This window comes from Macrobrachium rosenbergii, chromosome 9 (assembly GCF_040412425.1).
Source record: "Macrobrachium rosenbergii isolate ZJJX-2024 chromosome 9, ASM4041242v1, whole genome shotgun sequence".
Taxonomy (NCBI): Eukaryota; Metazoa; Arthropoda; class Malacostraca; order Decapoda; family Palaemonidae; genus Macrobrachium; species Macrobrachium rosenbergii.
The window spans coordinates 53,800,997-53,825,272 of NC_089749.1; the positions used below are offsets into that span (position 1 = coordinate 53,800,997).

Consider the following 24,276-nt stretch of genomic DNA (forward strand, 5'->3'; position numbering starts at 1 on the left):
CCATCGTAGCCAACAGTCAACTACCAATATCCAACTTGTTTTAAGTTAAACGGCCGGCTCCATCTTCCGATGAAAGTAGTTGGAAAACAAATGGTGAATCGGCGATGGAAGTTAGTCAGGAGTTTGCGGTGGTGATGGAGGGTAGTGAACGCTCTCGGATATGGTTTGTCAGTTGGGTTCGGAAGTTTTTCTTTGGTTTATTAAGGTCGTGAACTGACTTAGGCGAACAATGCAACAAGAGCAGGTAAATAAATTAAATAATTGTTATAAGTTCAGCTGGGAGTTTATTCAAAATATATACACATACGGTATGTGTGCCAGAAACGGAAAATTAAGGCAAAGTAAATATTTCCTGAGCTACACAGTTATGTATACTAGACTCAAAAGATTAAATTATAAAGAATGCAAGTGAGGTGGGTGGCAAAAGCACTACAAGTTCACCATCATCCCTTACAAGGAGATAATTTTCCACCATGGATCAAATACCATTCTTGTTCAAAGAGGAATAATTAATAATAAAAAAGGACAAAGAAATATGTAATGCGGTTAAACTCAGTGAGACTGTCATCGACTCCAGCCTCGAATTTCGTGCTATCATGCTAAGTCTAAAGAGGTACCAGTCTACCCTCCAGCTAGCTAAAAAATTAAAGTCGATGACATGATTCAGTCTCAATAGATATCTAACTAAAATCGTGAAAGGTACGAGAACATTACTTTCTGGCACAAAAAAACCGCCAGCATTTGAAAAAGACCTACCATCATTGTGTGCATCTTTTAATGAATGTCTATAGCTCCGACAGGGTTAGAACTCGTGTGATTAAATAGATCAGTGATGTGATTACGTTAATCGTGTTAAAGATGTATAATAACGGTATTCAGAAAAACATTATGGCGGTCAACATTCTTTTTGTAAGTTTTATCAGAAATACCATCCCGATAACCATCGATCCTTCCTTAACTATAGAAATAGTAAAAGACTCTGCTGCTTCAAAAAAGAATCGAAATATTTTGGTACCAAGAACCGTTTTTTTTATCGCAAGGTAGATTTTTAAGAATTTCACATTCGTTTAGGCCTTACCCTATAGGCCCAAAAGTTATTTTAAACTTTTACCAAGAGAGAATTTCTAAATGCTCAATTAACTACTGCCGTTGTAATGAGTAAATTAAGTAAAAAGGTTCTCAAACCACATTGTAGCAATTCATCTAGTGAATCATTTCTTTTTACGGGTATGGGGTATGTTATCTTACCTCAAAAATTGTGCTTACAAACTTACAACGAGCGATATGAGTATATTTCGTGGCGGCAATGGCCAGTTTCCTGCACCCCATTTATCCCGTCAATGTGATTAACACGGGATTTTTTTAATAACTAATTTGTGTAAGTAATTAGCTCCATTTACTTTTTCATTCTTCCTTCCATTTTGTAGTATCTCTTTGTTTTAACTTTTAACTTTACCCTACTCGTTTCACCTGCATTTCGTACTTTTGCCTTTTCGTCTTTCAAGTATTTTTTGCTGTCCTCTGTTATTTTTCCTCATATCTCCTTACAAATCACTTTTACAGTTATTGTAAAATTTCCATTTTTTTTTTTTTGACACTTGATTTGTTAGTCCTTACCGTGAGTTATGTACTTGACATGTATTGTATGTCAAGTGACATAGAAAGCACTTTTCCCAAGGAAAAATTTTACATCTGTTCTGTTTTCATGAGCTTTCAATAAACTTAACCACCTAATTTCATACATGAACAAATTCTCTGCTCTGGTCAAGACTCAAGTACCTATATAACAGTACAGAGGCTCTCTAGTGGAGGCTAGATTTATATACTTGGTAATTTGGTCGAGACTAGAAATGAGAGAAGAGTTAAAATTTTGCAGATACCCCTATTTCATTAAAAAAAATTTTTTTCTGGATAGTGGTTACATAAGTTAACGAAGGGTTGCCCCTAAATGACAAAATGCAGTGCAAAACTGACAAAGAAGAAGATTGGATGCGTTTCTTATGCTTTGCAGATTTTAAGAATTTTAAAACGTATATTTAATAGTAAACCAGCTATAAATACGATATTTAAATTTTATGAGTTTTAAAATATATATTTTGTACCATAAATTGATATTAACGAAAAGTATTCTATGGCAGATACAATTAAATTAATATAGAACAAGCCTCTTACCTAAGTATAGTGTTTTTGACAACAACCCTTACCCGGACAGTCCCGGCGCCTATTTGTTACACACAATGAAGTTTACGTAGGACACTATAGTGAATTATCCATGACGCCAAGCCCTTGTGGTGACAGTTTAAGGTATTTTTTCTTGAAAATAATTGCAATATCTGTGTCTTTATTGTCTACCAGTAAGTGGGCTAGAACTCGTCCGTCATAGACTGGACGAGGTTATGTTTATGCAGGAGTCGATCCAAATATAACCTAAAAATGTTTTTGGTTGATGTAATTTAGAGTTTAGGCTTTATGATTTAACCCCAAACCAGTCTATTGCATGTTGGACTTGAGAGTAACATTTTCCTATATTTAAATGTGCGCTTGGAACGTCGCTTCTGACATTTGTTTCTTTACCAAATGACAGCTTTTAGATTTAGTGGACCCCACCCTAATGTCCTACAGTTCGGGAGACCACAGTGGGGAAGCCTGGGTTTTTGGATGGGAGAAATCACAAAATTAATAAATTGAAAGGACCATAGGCCTAACCCCATTGATAGTTCTCACTCAGATAATGGTAAGTTAGTGGAATATTTTTAAATTAATAGTCTGTCATGCACTAGGGTAAGAACAGGGTACCCTAGGTTAGGTTCCAGGGTGGATTCTACAGAAGAACTTTCCACGGAGATAACGTTTATTAATATTGGTAATTCTATATATTAGCTCCGTGCCTGTTTTTACCTTTTCAACTGGTTTTTTCTATACTTTTAGGGGTTCTGATACTGGCGGTGCATCTGTTTGTTGTCGGGCAAATGGAATTTCCCTTTGCTGTGTTTAGTCCTGGCCTGGGGGTGCTTGGGTACCCATACGTTAACAAGTTATTGCACTTGCCGGACAGGATATGAACCGTTCGAAACAGATGTACCCATGCTCAGTCTTGTGAAGATCTTATGGAAACCCCTTGTTGGATGGACTTAGGGGGTTAATTACAGGTTAATTAGACTCTAACACCAAAAATTAAAGGTAAATTCATAATTAGCAACCAAAAAACTGTAGAAAAAGTGAAGTTATAGTGCCGTCAGCGACGCGGAGCTACCCTATAGTCCTACCCTAATATTTTTGTTAAGTGTAAAGGAAACAGCCACACAGATGTCGCTTATTAATAAAATTCTTTGGCCAAACAATATAGAACAGGAATTGTATATTGCAGTGCCCGTGTGATAATCTGAGAAATTTACCAAGCTAACAAGAAATTTGTCGTCTTTTTTTTTTTTTACATTCATCCCCCAGGGGGAATGGCAGAGGCTATGTGGGACCTGCCCCTCGGGGATGAAAGTCGACATACAGACAAAAGATGGTGGATTTCTCCTTATCTCAGTAAATTTCTCAAAGTATCTCACCTCTACTGCATTATACACAACCTCTAATGTATTGTTTAGCCGAAAAATTACATTACTAATGGATATCATATGGCCATCTCAAATTTTTTGTCTAAACAGTATAGGAAAGGGTGTAGATAATGCAAGAAAGGTGAGATTTGAGACATTTACCAAGATAATTTGTGAAATTTAACTATTATGTTTTTATGCTCAGCCTTGAGGGGCTGGCACTAAACAGTGCAGTACACTGTGGAGGTCTTCTGTTGAATTACCATTGGGTTTGGTTGGGTAGGTCTTTTGCTAGCAAATTGAACATCAGAAACATTAAAAAAACACACCAGGCTAAAAAATGGGAAAATTATATTTTCAAGTCCAAAATACAAAAATGTTTTAGAGCAAAATTTTACCATTTAGGCTAAGCTTATTGGCCTACTGTAGCCTAACCTGGTCTTCGTTCTTGGTCCCCCAAAGCTCACTAGCTTTAACAACCAGCACTACCAGGCAAACATACTTCATTACTCTTATTGCTAGTCTGATGTATTCTCCCAGATTTTTTAAGAGATTTTAGGGTAACAGATTGTCTTGATCCTGGTAAAATTACCGGCTACTGTACTATCACGGCCCTCTAGCTCAGCAACTACTGGTTTATGTGCAAAATGAACCCTGTGTTTAGTTCCAGCTCACTGGGGATAAATGCAAAAGCATACACAAAGGTTGGAAAACATCATAAACATAAACGAAAACTTAAACAAATGACCGTAAATATCTCTGTTGGCAATTGGTGGAAATCAGGCCACACTAGCAGTATTCAATTTTACTCTTGTTGTGTATTTCCCATAATTCTGTACTAAAAAATAATTTTTCAGATGTCTTCTCAGACCTTGGAGAAATTAGGCCTTTTTAAGCAAATAACTAGATTAGCATGGGATAGAGGATAATATAAAAGTTTAGTATATGCTTTAAATGGGAAACATTTTATTTTTCATGGCTGTAAATGTATAGCCTAGGTTAGTTAGGTTATCAAGACAGTATGTTGCAGAAACTGTAACTTTTGTTTGTGTACATAGTCTACTTTTTCATATTGATTATGAAGTATTTTCCAGATAATGTATTATGTTGCCATGTATCTATCTGTATGTAAAATAAAAATTACAAAGTGGACTGGTGAGGGGACAGCTTACAGCCCTTGCCAATTTGATACCATTTATAGATTATTAATTCACAGCCTAAATACCCTAGCACCTTTTTTTGAATACAGAAATTTTGCTTGCATAAAATGAATGAATGAATGTGTAGGTTTTTTATTTAATTACTGTATATATTTTTTTAATAAAAAATTTGACAGTTCTTTTATCACTGTCAACATTTATGTATGCTGGCAAAGAAAATCAGGTTCCCATGGTGATCCCTAATTATTTTTAAAGCATTACAGTATTAGTAACATTGCAGAATATTGTACTTAACTAACACGCTGTTCTGCCGTGCACAATGTATCGGTGGTTTTGGCATGGTAGGGGGTAGGTCAGGGGGCTCACTACAACTCAAAACTAAATTCATTCAGACAATACAATCTTCCAGAAAATCATAGTCTAGACTGTTAGCCACACCATTTTTAAAGAAAATATGTACCAGTTAGATTGGCTGTATGTTAATGATGCATGGTAATAAAAGTTAATGTAATTTTTTTACGAAAAACTAAGAGGACATACAGGTTATCATTATAGAATTTAATGGAAACATCTTTTTATTACTTTGAAAGTTATTATTGAGGCTTTTCACTCTTATAATTTGTTTAAAATTTTGAAATTGACCTTAATTCTGTCATTAATTTTTTCAGTTGATCTACTATGAATGCCATATCTTATGTATTGGCTGGGAGAATGAATCTTAGAATACTATTGGCTGGGGCAAAAAATGCAAGTGACTATCTTCAGATATTTTCAAGTATAAATAAAGTAGTTTATCCAGTAAGAAGTATAGCATCCTCATCAGCACTGCTAGCATCAAGGTAAGAATATCTAATTTTCTTTATAATACTGTTTACTCTTTCTGATAAATTAGCAAACATATAAAATATTTAAGATTCTTATTAATCATATGATATATATATAGGATTATAGGTAAGGGAAAATACTTATGATTTTTTGTTTTCAAATCAAACTTATGCAGTAAGCAAAATTTTGTTTACCATTATCATTATTTTTGGTGACCTATCTTTAAACCAAAAGGGCACACAGAGTAATAGGACATTTTTTTTTCATAATATTAAATTATTAATTCTTTGTACTTGAACTCTCTTGTAATCTTTCAGTGTTTTACATAAGTAAAGCACCTTCACTTTTTGTATTTGTCAATCAGTTTGAGATAAATTAATACCCCTTTGTTAAATCAGAAAGTTTACTTGCACTTTATGAAAAGAGTGAATATTTATTTTTATTGAGTTATCTAAACAACCCATTACACTTGGGTCCATTTCTACACTTTCAGGATGTGCTTGAATGATTTTTGCATACATCGCTACTGTAGTATACCTGTTATGTCAACTTTACAGCAATAGTTAATTGTACAGTTGTATCATGATCCTAATATGAAGTCCTTCACATTGCTTTGCATTTTTCTGACTAAGGTTTTGTAACAAACATGGAGTTACTTATATTTAGACTCTTTGTTACAGAAAAAAATATATGATGCATTTTATATAGAACAGTAGGATGAATGAAATGAGGCAAGATACTGGACTGCAAGGTGGAGGACACCCAAGGGATCTGATGAAATATAAAAAGTAGAAAGCAGTGCAGTTGGGATTAAGGTAGCGCTGAAAAGAACTTTTGATACCATAGACAGTGCTTTTTGGAAGGCCTACTGTAGTCATAGCCACTTACGAGGACTGTATGACAGGAAAGAGAGAAAAAAGGTGGCTAGATTACTGTTTGGGCTAGTTTATGATGAAAAGAAACAAGTCTTTTCAAACTGTTTTCTCCTTGGTCAGGGTCATATCAGTGGACTTAAGAAATAAGAGTCATAAGATGGTTGTGAATATATTGTACAGGTACAACTCTCTCTCTCTCTCTCTCTCTCTCTCTCTCTCTCACTCAGTTTTGTTTCTGCATGAATATAGAAATTATTACTTCATCAGCTGTTTCTTCCAGATGATTACTTTAGTGAGTGGAGAATGTCAGAAAATTGTGAGATTTTAAACAGCATACTAAAAGCTTTGGCCCGCTGGGATTCACTGGAGATGGATTTACTGCTAGTTCAACTTGTGTGGTGGATGATAGGCTTTTCAGTTTACATCAAACCCTCATTCTGATTTACTGTATTTTTTACGAGATTTCATTATCATGAGTAATGTTCTATGGCTCTCAGCTTATCTTTTGCATTGCACTTTTGTGATAAGCCAGGATTCATCTTTCTTTCTATTCTGGTATCCAGTTTATCATTGTTAACTAGGTAAGCATTTTCCTCAAGGTTGACTACCATGGAGGTGTTAGGCTGTCACAAGCTGAGAGAGCCTTCCACAAGAACTCATCACAGTTATCTGTAGGGAATTGTTTCAATTTTTTAAATTTAATAAACTGAATGATGTCAACATTTTTGCACTTCATGTGGGCCCTTAGTTTAGGTCAAGATCCCATTATGGATATATGGGTTATAATATATTTATAGATATCATGGTGTGCTCATGTGAGTTTTAACCGTTAGATTTAATGCCTGTTTCACCAGACAAGGTAAAAAGACCAAGTCTTGATTTTTCCAATTACAGCACTTGATAGCAATTAACAGTTGGTAGTTAGTTGTTGAGGTGTCCATACCAGATTGAGTACACGCATTAGTTTCAGTTCATCATTATTTTATATTTTATTGTATTAGGAAAAACCTCTTCATAGCTGTAGTTCTTCATATATAACCCATTTTCTCCCATTTTGAATTTCATTATTTGCTTAGCTGGTTCAGTCTTGGGAGTGAATGCTATTGTATACTTTTCTGTTTTTTAATAACTGTGGATGAGATAGTTATAAAGTTGTGTTGGTTGTTGTAAGTAGAACAGCAGTTAAGTAGCCACTATCATCACTTCATTCCTTCTGAACATTGCAGACAGTCATCCCAATACAAAGTCTCATGTTCAGTAGAGTTGGTTTTTGATGGTTTTCGACATTTTTGAGTAATGAGGAATACCATGAATAACAGTTAAAATTTACAGAGCCCTGAGGATTGCATGAGAAATGGTCCAATTGAAGATCATAGATCTAAATTAAATTACATGCACCAAGCAATAACTTTTTCTCCAGTTTGAGGAAAATAACAGTTGAAGAGCTCAGGCATCAATTGCCTACCAACTGAGCAGATACCTTTTTTATCTGTAGGAAAGTAATTGTGTGTAATTTGTATGAACGCTAACAAGATAAAAGATTATTTCTATGTACCTTAGATACAAACTATTTTTATTAGGAGTCCCCATCTTAGGTGGGTACAGTATACAACTTTGTTCTTCAGAGCCAAGGCGTGAGTTTTGGTAGGTGAGAAAGTTGTTCCCATTCCTAAACATGTTTTCAACAGCTGCTCAGCAATCTTGCAGTCCAGAGCAAAAGTTACGGCAAGGGTACAATTATGAAACGAAAATTTACTTTCATGCACTGTACCTCTATTATTGTTTTTCATTAACAGTAATTTATTATTTTATATTTTATATGATTTTCTAGGGAGAAAAGAGATCCTGATGTACGCTTGTCAGTACAGGGATATTTTAACTCCAATAACCGAAACAAAGAAACCTTCAAAGCAGCCTGTGAAGTCTTTAAAGTAAAGGAAAGACATCTCAGGGGCCATGTAGAATTCATTTATGCAGCACTCAAGCATATGGAAGAATTTGGTGTCCATAAGGATTTAGAGGTATAGTAATTGTCTTTTAATGTTGAGTGTGAAAGTTCTTACCATTTGTTTGTGTCAGAACAAATCTGCATTTTTTATGATAATTTGAGTACTTCTTAATTTGCAAATTTCAGTACTAATTGATATGTGCAAATCTTTGCGGAAGTTCTCATATTCTGACCCTGCACGCTAATTGATAAGTACCATGGATATATGATTTGCTTGAAGTTTAGTCTAAGAAAAGTGCATGTTAAGGGATGCCTTTTCTTTTGCACTGACCAAACAACCTCTTCGGAATGGGCAGGTTAAAATTTGCAGGAAATTGAGATGAAAACGGAATTCTCGATTATGAAAGTATAGTGTATGAAAGACTGATTAAGGATTGCAGAATACAATGTTCATGTGCAGGAGGGCCAAGAAATTGGAGCAATATCATAATTGGGATTCGTAGAGGGTGTTGATCTTATGACTGGGTTGAAGTGAAATTCATTTGGAACTATGAGTTGTGAGGAAGAATAGTGAGCAAAGGGTCTTTTCTCAGATTTGGTTACAATACCTTATACAAGGAGAGATAAGTTCGACATAAGCTGCTCAAATAAGAATTATGTCCAGCTTCCTAGAGGCAGATATGGCTAGATCCTAATGTAATCCTTGCCAGACATGCGTTTAATTTTCATTTTTAATCTCAAAGTATTGAGGTACTGGTATATGAGAGGCTAATTCTTCAAATTTTCAAACTCTGAATGTAGATCTGCATTAACAGCATCACACAAGAGTAAATGAAATTGAGATTAAACTTCGTGATGATGGAAAGTGAGAAAGAAAGGAAGAGAATGTGTGAAGAAGAGTGTCTTGTTTACTTTACCTCCATTCCACATCCTTACCATACAGCAACCATTATTTTTATGTCTTAGCGCAACCGAGGCGTTTTCTCCAGGTTGCACCATTAGATCCATGTAATTCATCTCATTTATTTTTGGGATTTCTTTCATTTTGCTGTCCAGCTACTGGACCCCCCTCTTTTTGTTGTTGTAAGTGCTGAATGGCTGAGAATTACCCCTCTTTTTTGCTTTCTGTATTGAACAGCTGAAAGTGACCCAGTACATAGCTTTATAACTGAAGTTCCATGATTCACTCATAATTGGTTAGTGAAAGGTTTTTTTGAAGGTCACTGAGGTAAGAACAAGGGCCTTATGCACTACTGGTAACTAAATGTGTTAGAATTAAGTAAGTTGAAGGTTGAAAATGAGATTACAGAAAAGACTGAAACCAAGAGATAGTTTTTCTAACACCGCCTTATACTACACCCAGTGAAATGTCCTTTGGATACTCAGAGCTATAACATATTTGCTACATTCCTGAGAGGTTGATAAGATACTAATGAGGCAGGATAAGAGACAGCCCATTAGTCTGTATTTGATATTTTATATGGTTTCAGAATGCTTGTAAATCCTCTATCTAAAGTTTACCTTTCTAATTTTCAGCTTTACAAAGAGTTACTTGACCTGATGCCAAAAGGGAAGATGATCCCCCAGAATTTTTTGCAGGCTGAGTTTATGCATTACCCAAGACAGCAGCAGTGTGCCATTGATGTTCTCGAGCAAATGGAATCAAATGGTGAGATGTTTTGAACGTTATTAATTAAAATTTGAATACTTAGCATTTTAGATTCCCAGTTATACAAATGGGACATTGGCCTCAAAATGGTACTGTTGTCACTCAAGATCTTTCATTTGTTAACATTAATACCTGACCACTTGTAGAAAGTTTTTTAAAAGATTTATAATGTCCCTCTTATATATACAGCATGTATATATTCATTTGATGTTTTGTAAGTGACACATTGTGTACTAATGCTAAGTTATTTTGCAGGTGTAATGCCTGATACTGAAGTAGAAATGATGCTGAAGAATGCTTTTGGAAAAAACAGTCATCCTGTGAAAAAATTTGGCAGAATGATGTATTGGATGCCCAAGTTTAAGGTGGGAACTCAGTGAAATATTTTTTATTTATATTTTTAGTGTGAGGAATTTAAGACCACAGTATTTTCAGATTCTACTTGGGCAGGCCTAAAGGATTTTGTGTTCATGAAAATTTGAGTATGGCAGAGTTAAAGAAGTTGGATAGTTATGTGGAAAAGAAATGAGAGGGAATAGTGAAGAAGAGAGTGCTGACAGTATTACAGCTGAGCATTAAAGGAGTCCAGCAAAGGTCATTCATATTACCCTTAGCATGCTTTGCAAGGCACCCAAGTTAGTCTTCCTTGACAGGCATTTTTGGAAGCAAATGTTGAAGCTACTTAAGTTCAGGCTTCATCAAAACCTAATTTTAATAGCTTTCATTGCCTGAAATATCTTGCTGTCAAGTTCTGATTTTCTGCTAAATTCAGAGGTCAAGGGAAAGGCACCCTAATGCCTTTGTTACCCTAAAAAAATCAGAACAGGTACCAAGTTTTCCTGGCCCCTAGATTTTAATCCAGGACCACCCAGAGGTGTAGCTCAAATGAATATTTATGGATGAGTGGTGAAAATTGGAGCAAGTCATATTATAATTAAAATACACAGCTATATGGAAACGGATCAAAGGGGACAAATGAAGAGTAAATGATTAACAGCTGTTCCCAGAAGGACACTGGAAGATCATTTATTGCCCCCACCAATATACCATGTACTGTAAGGCGCACTAGGATACCATTTCATGCTGACTAGTTGAGGCTGCTTACAGTCTTAATGGTTTGCTTCATGTGATATGTGATATATTTTGTATCTGAAAAATGTGAACAGGTTATAGTACTTATATTTTAGTTCTACCCCTTATGTGGTTATTGTTTTCTTTAAGTAGTTTAACAAGGCTGCTGAGTTGATTTGTGTAGCTTTCACAGGGCTGGCACCTTCTGTGCTACAGGAGGTATTACTAACAATCAAATGATTTTACTTTTAAGAAACTACAGCACCATTATGTTACATCTCAAAGTGTAATGTGTTTTTCCCCTGTGTTCAACTTCTACTTCCAGAATGCTTCACCCTGGTCTTTACCTGATATTGTTCCAGATGAAGCATTTGAACTTGCGAAACTTGCAGTAGCTCGGATGTGTTCTGTGGATCCCACATCAAAGTTAACCATATACCAGGTGATTTCCTTTCTTTTGGTCTTTGTTAAATCTTATGCTGCTGATATATTCAAAAAGATGTACTGTTTAATGAAGCTTGTCATGTTTAAAAGATATTTTCCCTTATGTGTTTCTGTGCATTTTCCTAACCCTAAGATGTTCAACAGTACAAGTATATTACATATGCTTAATTTGATATTGGTGGAGAAAGTGGGCCTTTGCAGATTAATGAAACTTCCTCTATGTAGAGTGCAGATGATGTTTTAAAAGTTAGGACAGCGTAAGCTATTGCTAGCGACTCACAAGTTAAAGATATCAGTTGGATATAACATGATGTGGGAGTATCCTTGTGCCTTACAGACCAGTGACGTGGAAGATGCTGTTGATGATACATGGATAGTGAGCGGAATGAGTCGTATACAAGAACAGTTGGTTGAAGAACATCCTGTTGATGAGCCAATAAAGGTGAGAATTATTATTGGAGCTGGTCTCATCAAACAATACATAATGAAATTTTTAGAAAAAGATATGAAGCAACCAGTGGGGTATCGTTTACAGTAATTGTTTACACTAAGCCAGTGTGTTGAATGCTCATAAAGTATATCATTGATGCAAATGCTATAAATTTTGCTTGAAGATTGTAAACAATTAATTATGAATTGGTATTGCTTGCAAGTGGCCTGGATGCTAACTGTAAGATTGCATTTGGCAGGTGATGTAGGGATAATCAGTTTTCTACCTGTAAAGGATTACTGAACTTCCATAGAATATCAGTGGCTATCTACTACTGTATTGCATTTTGTCAATTAAAGTCTTCATCCTTAAAGTAATTATTTTTATTATTTTTTTTTTTTTTTGTCATGACTAGTGTGACTTATTTTTTTTCCCTTAGTTTATTTTCTGTGGGTGAATATGGCCATCCTCTCAGGCTCTTTTTGGCTCTGGTAGAAGTGCATCTTCTGTGGAAACTTCAGCCCTTCTAGTACCTCAGGAATTCCCCCATATTTGAGAAGAATTAATCAGATCCTTGTTGACTCTGGACCTCTTAGATCCCTTTGTTAACAAGCAAAGCTAAATTTTGTATACATAATCTTTGAGGTATCCATACTGACACTATGTAGAACCTCACTGTCTTCCTGTATGCCGCATTTGTTATTGAAGCCTCTGGATTTATCCTTTCTCATGACTCTATTAATATACATTTAGAAGAAAATGACAGTTGACTCTGTTTTACAACCTTTTAGCCAGGATAAGTGTAAGATTCATTTTCTTTTCCCTCTAGTAGACTTCTCTCCAAATCTTTTTGAGACGGCCAGACAGACCTGCTTGTTTCTTCTATTCCTCTTGCCTCACCTAAGATTAGTCAGCTGTTGAGTTATTTCTTAGGATAGGGTTCATTGGTTCCAGCCCCTGCTAGTAATTTAATGGTACTATGCAGTGTAAGCCAAGGTTAGCTTTTGTTCTCTGTGCTATTTGATTAATTTTTGGTCAGGTGGTGGTGATATTACTTCCTCTTGATGATCAACTGGGTGTTTTTCCACCACATTGCCTAGAGAGTCAATGTCCCAGTCCAAGACTGCCAGTCTGGAGGCCTCACTAAATCATGCAGTTGTTATGATTTAGTGATCTCTAATGAATGACAATCAAGATTAGTTTTGGTGATACCTGCTAAGCCTTTGAAGTTCATTGGTCAGCTTCAACTGTGTGTCATGCACATGGCAACAGAAAAGTTCTTTTGTTTCGGTGAAGTAATTGATCGCCCCCATTAAGACTAATATTTTACAATATCAAAAGCATAATTTTTACATTATTCCTTTCAATAACGATGATCTTAATTGGCAAAGACACCGACATTATCCTTGAAATATTCATTATATGGATGCAGAGTTGATTGAAACTACCTTAGTGCATTTCTCTTGGTTGATGAAACTGTAGCCAACCAAAAGGTGTAGATTCAAAATGGAATGGTTCTTTCCTAATATACAGTATAATTAGAATTCTAGTCAATCTGCATGAGAATTACAACCAAAGCTGAGATGCCTAATGGGCCTCTTAAATATTTACTTAGCTGTGGTTAAAATAAAACCTTTTATTTCATATATACAAACAGTAGCATTAGTTTTGCAAGGATTTCACTTTTTCCTCCCTGCCAGCTCCATAATCATCCTGTTCTTTGAGGCAGTATTTCAGAAAATGTACCAATGAATAATTGGTATGAACCACTTTGGAGTTCTGAGTTAGTATGTGTGAAACTTGAGTTTTGTTAAGATTCTTAACCCTTAAACGCCTGTTGGACGTAGCAAACGTCGACTAAAATTGTCTGTTGAATGCTGAGTGGACGTAGCAAATGTCGACTGCAAAAAATTTCAACCTTCGGTCAACTTTGACTCGACCGAAATGGTCGAAAAACGCAATTGTAAGCTAAAACTCTTACATTCTAGTAATATTCAATCATGTACCTTCATTTTGCAACAAATTGGAAGTCTCTAGCACAATATTTCGATTTATGGTGAATTTTGAAAAAAATTTTCTTACGCCAGCTGGTAACTTTCGGCCGAAAATTTCAGAAATTCTTTCGTCATTTTGTCGTAATTTTTGCACTGTTCTATATTAGCCGTTACATAAAGTTTTATATATGAAAATGTGCACAATTTCATGTACAATACAACAGAAAATAACTCATGGTTGTAGCTTTTATCAGTTTTGAAATATTTTCATATAAATCACGATAACTGCCAAAATTTCAACCTTCGGTCAACTTTGACTCGACCGAAATGGTAAAAAAAACGCAATTGTAAGCTAAAACTCTTACATTCTAGTAATATTCAATCATTTACCTTCATTTTGCAACCAATTGGAAGTCTCTAGCACAATATTTCGATTTATGGTGAATTTTTGAAAAAAACTTTTTCCTTACGTCCGCGCCAGAAATTCTTTCGTCACGTTGTCGTAATGTTTGCACTGTTTTATATTAGTCGTTACATAAAGTTTTATATATGGAAATGTGCGCAATTTCATGTAGAATACAACAGAAAATAACTCATGGTTGTAGCTTTTATCAGTTTTGAAATATTTTCATATAAATCAGGATAACTGCCAAAATTTCAAGCTTCAGTCAACTTTAACTCAACCGAAATGGTCAAAAAACGCAATTATAAGCTAAAACTCTTACATTCTAGTAATATTCAATCATGTACCTTCATTTTACAACAAACTGGAGTCTCTATCACAATCTTTCGATTTATGGTGAATTTCTGAAAAAAAAATTTTTTTCCTTACGTCTCGCGCTGCGGTAACTCGGCCGAACATCTCAGAAATTCTTTCGTCATGTTGTCGTAATGTTTGCATCGTTTACATTAGTCGTTACATAAACTTTTATATATGAAAATGTGTGCAATTTCATGTAGAATACAACAGAAATTAGCTCATGGTTGTAGCTTTTATCAGTTTTGAAATATTTTCACATAAATCACGATAACTGCCAAAATTTCAACCTTCAGTCAACTTTAACTCAACCGAAATGGTAAAAAAACGCAATTGTAAGCTAAAACTCTTACATTCTAGTAATATTCAATCGTTTACCTTCATTTGCAATAAATTGGAAGTCTCTAGCACAATATTTCGATTTATGGTGAATTTTTAAAAAACATTTTCGTTACGTCTCTTGCGCGGTAACTCGGCCGAACATCTCGGAAATTCTTTCGTCTCGTTGTCGTAATATTTGCACCGTTTTATATTAGTCGATACATAAAGTTTTATATATGAAAATGTGCGCAATTTCATTTACAATATAACAAAAAATAACTCATGGTTGTAGCTTTTATCAGTTTTGAAATATTTTCATATAAATCACGATAAATAGAAAAAATTCGACTTTCGGTCAACTTTAACTCGACCGAAATGGTCGAAAACTGCAATTGTAAGCTAAAACACTTACAGTCTAGTGATATTCAATCAATTAGCTTCATTTTTCAACAAACGGGAAGTCTCTAGCACAATATTTCGATTTATGGTGAATTTTTGAAAAAAAAAAATTTTTACGTCCGCGCGTTACGAATTCATGCATCATTTTGTGATATTTTCTCTGTGTTGCTTTGATCGTTTTAAAATTTGTTATATACCAAAATCATCGCAATTTAGTGTACAATGCAACTCAAAAAAATTAAGTCATTAGCTTTAACCGTTTTGCTTACAGCGCGATTTGTATACAATTATATACAAGTTTTTTTTTTCGCTGTCATATATTCCAATATTTATATATGATAATGATATTTTTTTTCATTTCTGATGGTTGCATACTAAACTTCAGGCAATGACAAAAAAGGAGCCAAAAATGAACTCTTAATCTTAAAAACTAAGCGTGCTGTGATTTTTTAAAAAAAACTTTTTTTCCGCTTCGGCGCTAACTCACCGAACGCCGCCGGCATACGGGAGATGTTTTTGTAAATAGGGCTTCGGCGTTAAAGGGTTAATTGGTCCTATTTTTTATCTGTTTTAACTATTAGTGACTAAGACATTTTGTGCTTGTGTTCTATAGGTTGAGGGCCCTTTCCGAATATTTTTACGTGATAAGTGTGTAGGTTACTTCATACTTCGAGCAGAAAGCAAACCGCCTCCGTCTCCTGTAAAACCTTCGGAAATAGATGGTAAGCTTGTAAGTTAAATTAAGAAGTTTTCAGCTGAACTTAGAGGATTGATATGCTATTTGTTCCTACACAAATACAAGCCTTTTTGTCTTAAAAAAAAATCTGTTAAATTGAGGCCTGTTAATAGCCGTGCCGACCACTGAATTTCGAGGAATTATCGAATTTTAGTTAACAGTTTTCAATTGTTTTATGTCTAAATAAACATATCCTGAAGCAATAATGCTAAAAAAAAAAAAAAAAAAATTTAGGTTTATTGAGAAATTTGTTCATCACTTGTATGACACTGCGAACCACAAATTGTATGGCATTGTGAATGAGAAATTGTAAAAAACGTAAAAGTCTGTATGAATAATCCTGGATAGGATCAAGTTTGAGTTACATGTAAATAAACCTATCTTGAACAACAGATTGTAAAAAAAAAAGTAAGTGTTAACAAAATTTATTCAAAAATAATTGTCACCCACTAAAGTATCCCATTCTCTCTAGCAGTAGCATCATAGGGAAAATGGGTTATAATGATGTAGGGATAACTGGCTCCAGGTATTCCTGACTGTTTTGGGATTCTTGAGTCCAAAAAGTTTTGTTTTTCTGTGTCCTGAAAACTTACTTTTTTTTGTCAAAACTAAATGCTTAGATCTCAAAGAAGACTGAAACACGACTTGTGTTGATTCAGTATATGTTGTAGAATAAGTGATAAAAATTTGAAGCAAATCCCTTCTGTCAGAAGGTAGAAACAGTCATTTACTTTATAATGGGGCTTATGGCAAATTTTAGGTAACATATAAATCAAGAGAGCACAGTTCTGTTCATTTGATTATGCAGGTATTTAAATTTCAGGGCATATTTCTTACATAACAAAAGTCAGCGTTCTAACTCGTTGTTACAAAATAAGCAATAATTTTTTTCTTTTGCTGTTTTCTCAAAACTTACTTTCAAAAATAAATTCTTGTTTCTCCAAGAAACTCTTAGAGTGTAGTATAACTACATATTTTTTATTTTTGCATCAGCTAATTCATTTTTGAGTGAAAGTTTTATTCTGCATATTTTTGAGAAGTGAAGTCATGATTTTTCCAACTGCAAAATAAACTTAGAAGTAGAATTTCTAAATTTCACTGTGAGAAAATTTTTATTATTAGTCGTAGAATAAGGGGTAAAAATTTTAAGCGAATCCCTTCAATCATAAGGTAGCAACAAGCACTTACTTTATAATGGGGCCTATGGCATCAGCGCTCCCCTTCAGCAGAGGTGTCAGTTTAGTTGTTCTACCTTCATTATCTAGGTTCTCTTGCCTTTTACCACCTCTGTCTTAGCTCACCTGAGCTGAAGCTCAAATTAGCTTTACTGATCAAAGTTTCTCTGTCTATTTTTGTGTCTACCTGTAGTAAATCTTTCCCATTTTCAAATTCTCCCAAACTTTATTAATTTTAATGAAACTTGAATAAAGCATCCTTGAGTGAAAGTCATTAAGGTTTGTTCATATTGGGTTTATACCTCCCTCTAAGGGGAGATAATTAAGAAAAATTGAAACTAGGCTAGGTTTAAAAAATCTTGTCTATTCTACTAATTTAGAAATGACAAAACTTACTTTAGTGCTTCCCTATCATCTGAAGAACTTAAGGGCTACATTTTACCTTACTAATATGCAAGTCATTTTCATCTAGTAATTTAGACTTAGGTTTGATCAAACCACGACCATGGTGGTCTGTGCACGACCACAGTATGAATTCAAAATTCACAAAGGAATAATCAGGTGATACCTTAATCATATTCGTTTGTTGTGCTTGTGCTAATGTTTCTTAATCCTTGTGAGCCTTGTTCCCAGAGCACAAGCATGTAAGCTTGTCTGTCAAAGAAAAGCTATACATTAAAAAACAAAACTCACTTAACACACTGAGCAGAGCACATCAAGGTGAAGAAAATTAAATGGGAAAATGCAAAAATGAAAACATAATAACACATCACAATGGCAAAGAGTGAAGTCAATACTCTTGGGAAGCAAAACAGCACAACTTCAGTCAAATCTACAGAAGAATGATGCTTTGCTGTCCCAGCCAGTGGAGTGTTAGTTGGTCATGCCTAGTGCCATCATTCAGTTTTCAAGATCCATCATTCTGGTGTGACTGGGAGCTGTTCACACAGAGTAAGGCTTTCTGATTAATAGACTGTAGGAAATATATATTTTTACAATCTTCATAGTGTTAAAACATGAAAATGATAAATTACTCCTTCAGTGGATTTATAAATTTTAACTTAGGCCATGAAACTAGAAAGGCTAGCCTAGCAGCCTTTGTAAAATCAAGCAAAGGTATCCTCCTATAAACTCCTGATTAGCAAAGTCTTGCTGTAATGGTGTTAATGATCTGTTTTAGGAATGCTGGTGGCTCACACACCCATTGTCTTTTTAATAAGAATTTGATAACATGGTGACATTTTGTCTACTGTGGAGTAACCATTAATTTTTTGTTGCTTACTTTTGCTTTTTTTCAAAGTAGCTTGGAAATTTAAGCTTATGCAAAGCATCAATTTATGTGATGTTATTTAAAATATAAATTAAGAAAATGAAACAATAAGAAAGGAGCAAGAATAATAAGCATCAAAACAAGATTCAATATGATAGAAAATGATAAGACAAAAGAAAAGAGCATGAAGTATTTTCAATGATTTATTTTTAAGTAAATGACAAAAATTTTACCATTATGTATAAACTTGTTAGTTTTCCAATACCTTTATGGTTTTTACTGGTATGTTTTGCAGATGTATCAAATATTAAGCACTGGTTCACGAATGTGATGGAAGAGGAGGAAGAGGAGTCATCTCTTGTCAAGAAATGTAGTGTGCATGAGCAAGAGGATGGTATTATTATGGCCATTTGTGCAACTGGTAAGCATTAGTTTTTTGTCTGCCTGTTTGGAGATTGAACTTTTGTTTGGATGAAGACAAGGCACTTTCTTTTGCCCAGGAATTTACTTGCCATAACAACCTCTTAGATATGCAAAGCTGACCAGTACCTTCTTTTGCATGAAGCAATGACTGATTTTATTAGTTGTCCTTTTATATAGCAACCTGTTCTATACATGCATATTGAAGTGCATTTTGTATAGTGATAAGTGTTGTTTTTATTCCTAACGAAAAGTGAATAAACATTTTGTGATAACTTCTTCACACCAGAATTGTAGTATAGTAGAATTTCCAATTGATTACTGTTCAGTCCACTTTATTGAATTGGTGTTTCTGCATGAGTATAAACACAATGGCTTTATAATGAACAAGTTGTTATACAACCCCCATTAATCATACCAGCTGTACAGTAAGTTCCATAGATATAAACCTTCAACTTGTGAACTGTCAAAGATGGAAACGTGTGAGTGCAATAAATAAGAAATTATTTGAATAAGTGAAAAATTCAAACTGTGGTCCAAATTCAAATTAAGTAGCAGCACAGTAGGTTAATTCTCTTCTCTGTACAGTACTTGGCAGCATGAAGAATGTTGTTGTTGTTCACATCTCCGTCATGAGTGGGCTTTATCAATAAGTGGTTGTGTTATCAGTTGTGCATCGCCTTTCTTTGAAATTATTGCAGTATTTTAAACCCAGGATGTCAGGTATTAAGCTTAATTCCTGCTAAGAAGTGGCAGGTTAAGAAAATGGAGACTAAAATGAAAATAGCAGATCAGGGGGAGGAGTCATAAAATTGTTGACTTGCCTGCTCATGTACGTAACATGAATAAAACCATCATCAGCACAGTTATAAAGAACAAGGATAAAATAAAGGAACATGTGAGAATTGTGTCCCATTGATGTTAACAGTTATATCTAAGAAATGCGGAAAAGTGATCGAGGAGATAGAGAGACTTCTCAGTGTTTGTATCCAGGATCAGGATACATAGGCTAGCTTGATCACCAATGTAGCCTAACTTGATAGCCTACATTTCAGAGAGGCATAACTGTGAATTAAAAAAACTTCAATTTGTTGGTCATTAAAATGCAAGGGAAATAGAAAATAAAATTAAAATCCAGAAACTCTTAAAACATTGCATTATGTACAAATAGCTGTAAGAATTCTTGATACATTGGACAAAAAACTTTCAGTTGTTGGTTATGGAATTCCAAGGGGAAATCAGTAAATAATATTCAAATCCAGTAACTTTTAAAGGTATTTTATTATATAAAAATAGCTGTAGGACTTCTTGATATGTAGGCTAGGCTGTTAGCAGTAAGCAGTATCTGGTGACTGAAAACAATGGAAGGTAGTTAGTTGGAGGATTCTGAGTGGGTTACATAACCTGACTGTTTTGTATTTGTATACCTGCAAATACACACTCAGAACAAAACCAATTCATATCTAAAGGACTTACTGTATTCCTTGTGAAACATAAGCTTATTTTTCTGTACCAGCTCCATCTGAAAGAGTGAGAGGAAGGGCACTGATATTGTGATTAATGGGTTTGCATGAAAACTAGTTTTATTGTATAAACAGTAAATTGCAATTTAGGAGGGAAGACAAAAAGAGAAGAACCTGAAAAGAGAATCAAAGGCCCTGATGTAAGAAGCCCAGTTCTTGCAGACAACAGACAGTTGAGCCAATGATGACCTGGGAAATACAGTAATGGATACAAAAGATGTAACCCAGGAAAGTACATGTGACAAGACTTGAAGCATAAAGTCAGGTATTACACTCTATAAGTGCTAAAGAGATGCAGGATGAAATTATGAAGAGGAGGACGACAAATGACCAGAATCCTTTGACCTGTAGTACAGGGCACACTGCAGTGATCATACTCTGAGAAACAGCCATGGACACTTTGCCACAAGTGTGGATGAAAGCATGCTAAGGAAACACTTCAGTGCCAGAAGAATGCACTAATGAATAACAGCAACCCTATAGTAAAACAAAACTGCAGAGAAGAGGAGGCATTCAAATGTTGAAGGTGCTGATCCTGAGTTGTGTAAATTATCTGCAACATAAATCTTTCGAAGTGACATGAAAGAGATCTTGGAAGTCTGTGGTGACTTGAGAAAAGGGACAAACTGGAGTTGCTGTAGAGGCTTGGAAAGATACAAATTGCTAGAGGAATGATTTGAGAGCCCCTATAGGGAATAACTCCAGGAGAAGAGCAGGCAAAGTTAGCAAAAGATGGAGTCCAAGAACAAGCCCTTACAAGGATATTCTCAGCCGTAAATTCAGTGGCAAACAGAAGTCACCCACAAAGACCAATATTGGGACCAGAACCCACTGAAACCTTCAGAAAGGGCAAGGGTAAATCTGGACAGCCTTGATAGTAAAAAAAACAAGGATGTATATGACAGTAGCCCACAAATCAACAAGGGCCAGTAAGTACCACAGTTAGGAAGCAACTTGGAGGTTCATGGAAGTCTCGAGAATTGCAAGAGCCAAAGTACAAAGAAGAATCAAAAGTTTTGTTGCCATTAGGAGATTTTGTTTTAGAGGAAGCATGGAGAGGGTGGAGCAAAAATTTATTAAATGCAGGTAGTGAAAGCAAACTGCTGTTCCCAAGAAAAAAGAATTCAAGTATTACTGGAATAGGATCTGCCAGCATTGTGACAGCTGTTGTCATGACCTTCAGGGTCTCCCTTCTTAAGGCTGTTCCTGATAACCAGCACTTGAGAACAACTTGTGAACACTAAAGAGAAAAAGCTAGTACTCAAAGTGACTCATTGATGATGAGAGGGCACTGACGAAGCAAAAGGTGCAAAAATAAACTTACTGAAACCCTAAAAACCCCAAGAATAAGAAATACTGTATTTTAGAATATATGAATATGTAAAAACCACGTAAATGTTGAAAGAACTCTGTGTAGGTCCTAGAAAGGACAGCATATGTCTAACACCCTCCAAGCCACACAGAAGAATGAGCAATGTGAGTATGCAGACAGTGGGCTGTGAGCAGGGCATGAGCATTGGGACTTTGTGTTTCAAGTCTCCAGGTCAGTGGCTGGGTCCACTTCTAACAGAATAAGGCTAAATGTGATTAATGGGTTTTGAACAACCACCTCATATTTTGTTTATGGCAGTATGTTAGTCAGCAGTGAAAGTGACCTCTAAGTAGAGTAACCACACAATATTACCAAATGTGGCTAAGTTGCTATGGCATTGGGAAGCCTTTAGTTCTTTTATAGCAAGTTTTCTTTTAAACATATGTAAAGAATACAGAAGTGTTTGAGCTTCTTGTAGTTTATTTTTTCACCATCGCTGATGTCATTGTCTGTATTCTTTGTATTTTCTACAGTGAACATGCATGTCTTGCATATGTACAGTGCTTGAAACTGAGTGGCAGAGGAAGTCTATCTCAAAACTAGCCACTGTATTTAGGTATGGAATTGTCGGAAGTGTAAATAACTTGTTCCACTATTCCTTCAAAACTAAATTCTGATATGAACTAAGTGTATGGGCAGTGGCTTCCTTATGAAATGCCATGTCTTCATTCCAAATTTATCCTATTTGGAAGCCAGAGACATTGCATAATGCCTGACAAGGTGGCCTTCCTGTTATTAATGAATGTCCCTCTCATCTCACTGGGTTTAGGCATTGCTCACATGCTTCAGGGAAGTATCATTTTGAAAGAAATGCCTGCATCTGTTTAACAAAATGAATTGATGTAATTTAATAAATTTAGATGAAATTTATTTGGTAACCATCACTAAGTGATAAGTTTTTGTTAAATATTGATGACTTGAAGCCATCAAGTTATGATTGACATATATTTAAAGAAATATCATCCTTATATTCACATCAAAATATAAATGATGCAAAGTATTTGGCTAATTATTCTAGTTGCATAGCTTGTTCTTTATTTGAGGGCCTTACTGGAGCAAAGCTGTGTACTGATTATTCTTATAGTAAATGTCCACACAATTTGCTGTTAGTCGTTTCCATGCCTCTGTTAAGGTAACTGTTTAAACCAGTGGCACCCAAAAAATATTAAAAACTAATTTGTTTGTAAAAATAGATTGCAAACAATGATCCACAGTAATAGACACGTCATATACTGTGCCTACTAGAATTCATGATAATGTTTTTTGATTGTAATGAGGATTTTTACTCATTACAAAGAAAATATTCAACTGCTTTACACAGAGTCAAGGTGAAGTAGTGGATAATAATAGTGCAAGTACACTCAGTACACACATCTGCTACAGGTGCTATAGTAAAAAAAAAAAAAGTTTTTGCCAGGTGAAACATGTCCCCCTCACCTAATTCTTCACATCTAACTTTGGTTATCAGAAATTCAGCATTCATTTTATATACTAGACATGAAAGCTGTAGTAAAAGTGGAAGGTCTGTAATACACATGAACATGTTTTGAGAAACCTATTTATGTTATGTGGCAGAGTACCATCAAGCCTTGTCTAGCCAAGCAGAGGTTAAGAAAATTGTATAGCTTCTCAACAAAGTCAGTATCTTTATATTTTACTAAGGCATTTATGTGTGACCTCGTACAAAGTATGTTAGTATTTAACATGTTTAATAATATACATTATTTCTGCCAGATACTTGAATTGTAATCAAATGTTTCCTTCTCATTTACTGTCTCTAGAAAGTTAAAATATACCATCAGAGTTCTGTTACATTTTGTCCAAACATCCTACTACTGAACACTCAGAAAGGTCAGTTAAGAGATATGAATTTAGAGTAACTGTGTAGTTAGTTGGTGCTTGTCACAAGTTAGATATCAGGTGTGAAAAGGCTCTTATCCTCCAGTGTCCATATGTGGAGAGCAGTGGTAGGATAAAATTGTAAAAGCAGAAAAAACAGCAGATGGAAAGGACAAGTTGTCTCAGAACCTACTAATGTAAAACAAAATTTGCTCTTTTTTTTCTAGGTACATCAAGTAGAGATTCTCTTCTTTCTTGGATACGACAGCTTCAGGTAACAAATCCTAAGTTATCCAGTATTCCTATACTTTTCACACAAGCAAGTCCAATAGGCGACATTATGACTGTGCAAGAACCAGTAGGAGGAGTTGAGGTAAAATGATTTTTAAAATTTCCTACCTTTGTGATTTGTTGCTTCAAAACTGTTGATATGTGAAGGTGAAAAATGTAGATTATAAAATAATTTTTTTAATAAAAGTGTAAATATTTTGTTATAGATGCAG

General features: G+C 34.9%; 1 protein-coding gene across 4 annotated transcripts; it reads left to right on the top strand.

Moving 5' to 3' along the window:
• The first annotated feature begins 106 nt into the window (after positions 1–106).
• Positions 107–24,267, top strand: ECSIT (evolutionarily conserved signaling intermediate in Toll pathway, mitochondrial). Of its 4 annotated transcripts, none has more exons than XM_067109114.1 (10): positions 107–244; positions 5,374–5,544; positions 8,237–8,426; positions 9,890–10,022; positions 10,278–10,387; positions 11,419–11,535; positions 11,875–11,979; positions 16,052–16,160; positions 18,915–19,040; positions 24,001–24,267. In XM_067109114.1, exons 2-10 carry the CDS (start codon positions 5,384–5,386, stop codon positions 24,153–24,155), a joined length of 1,206 nt encoding a protein of 401 aa, XP_066965215.1. In that variant the 5' UTR covers positions 107–244; positions 5,374–5,383; the 3' UTR covers positions 24,156–24,267. The 4 variants fall into 4 exon arrangements, with proteins under 4 accessions (XP_066965215.1, XP_066965218.1, XP_066965217.1 ...); XM_067109117.1 differs by lacking the exon at positions 107–244 and adding an exon at positions 2,157–2,304; XM_067109116.1 differs by lacking the exon at positions 107–244 and adding an exon at positions 2,604–2,734.
• Positions 24,268–24,276: the final 9 nt, after the last annotated feature.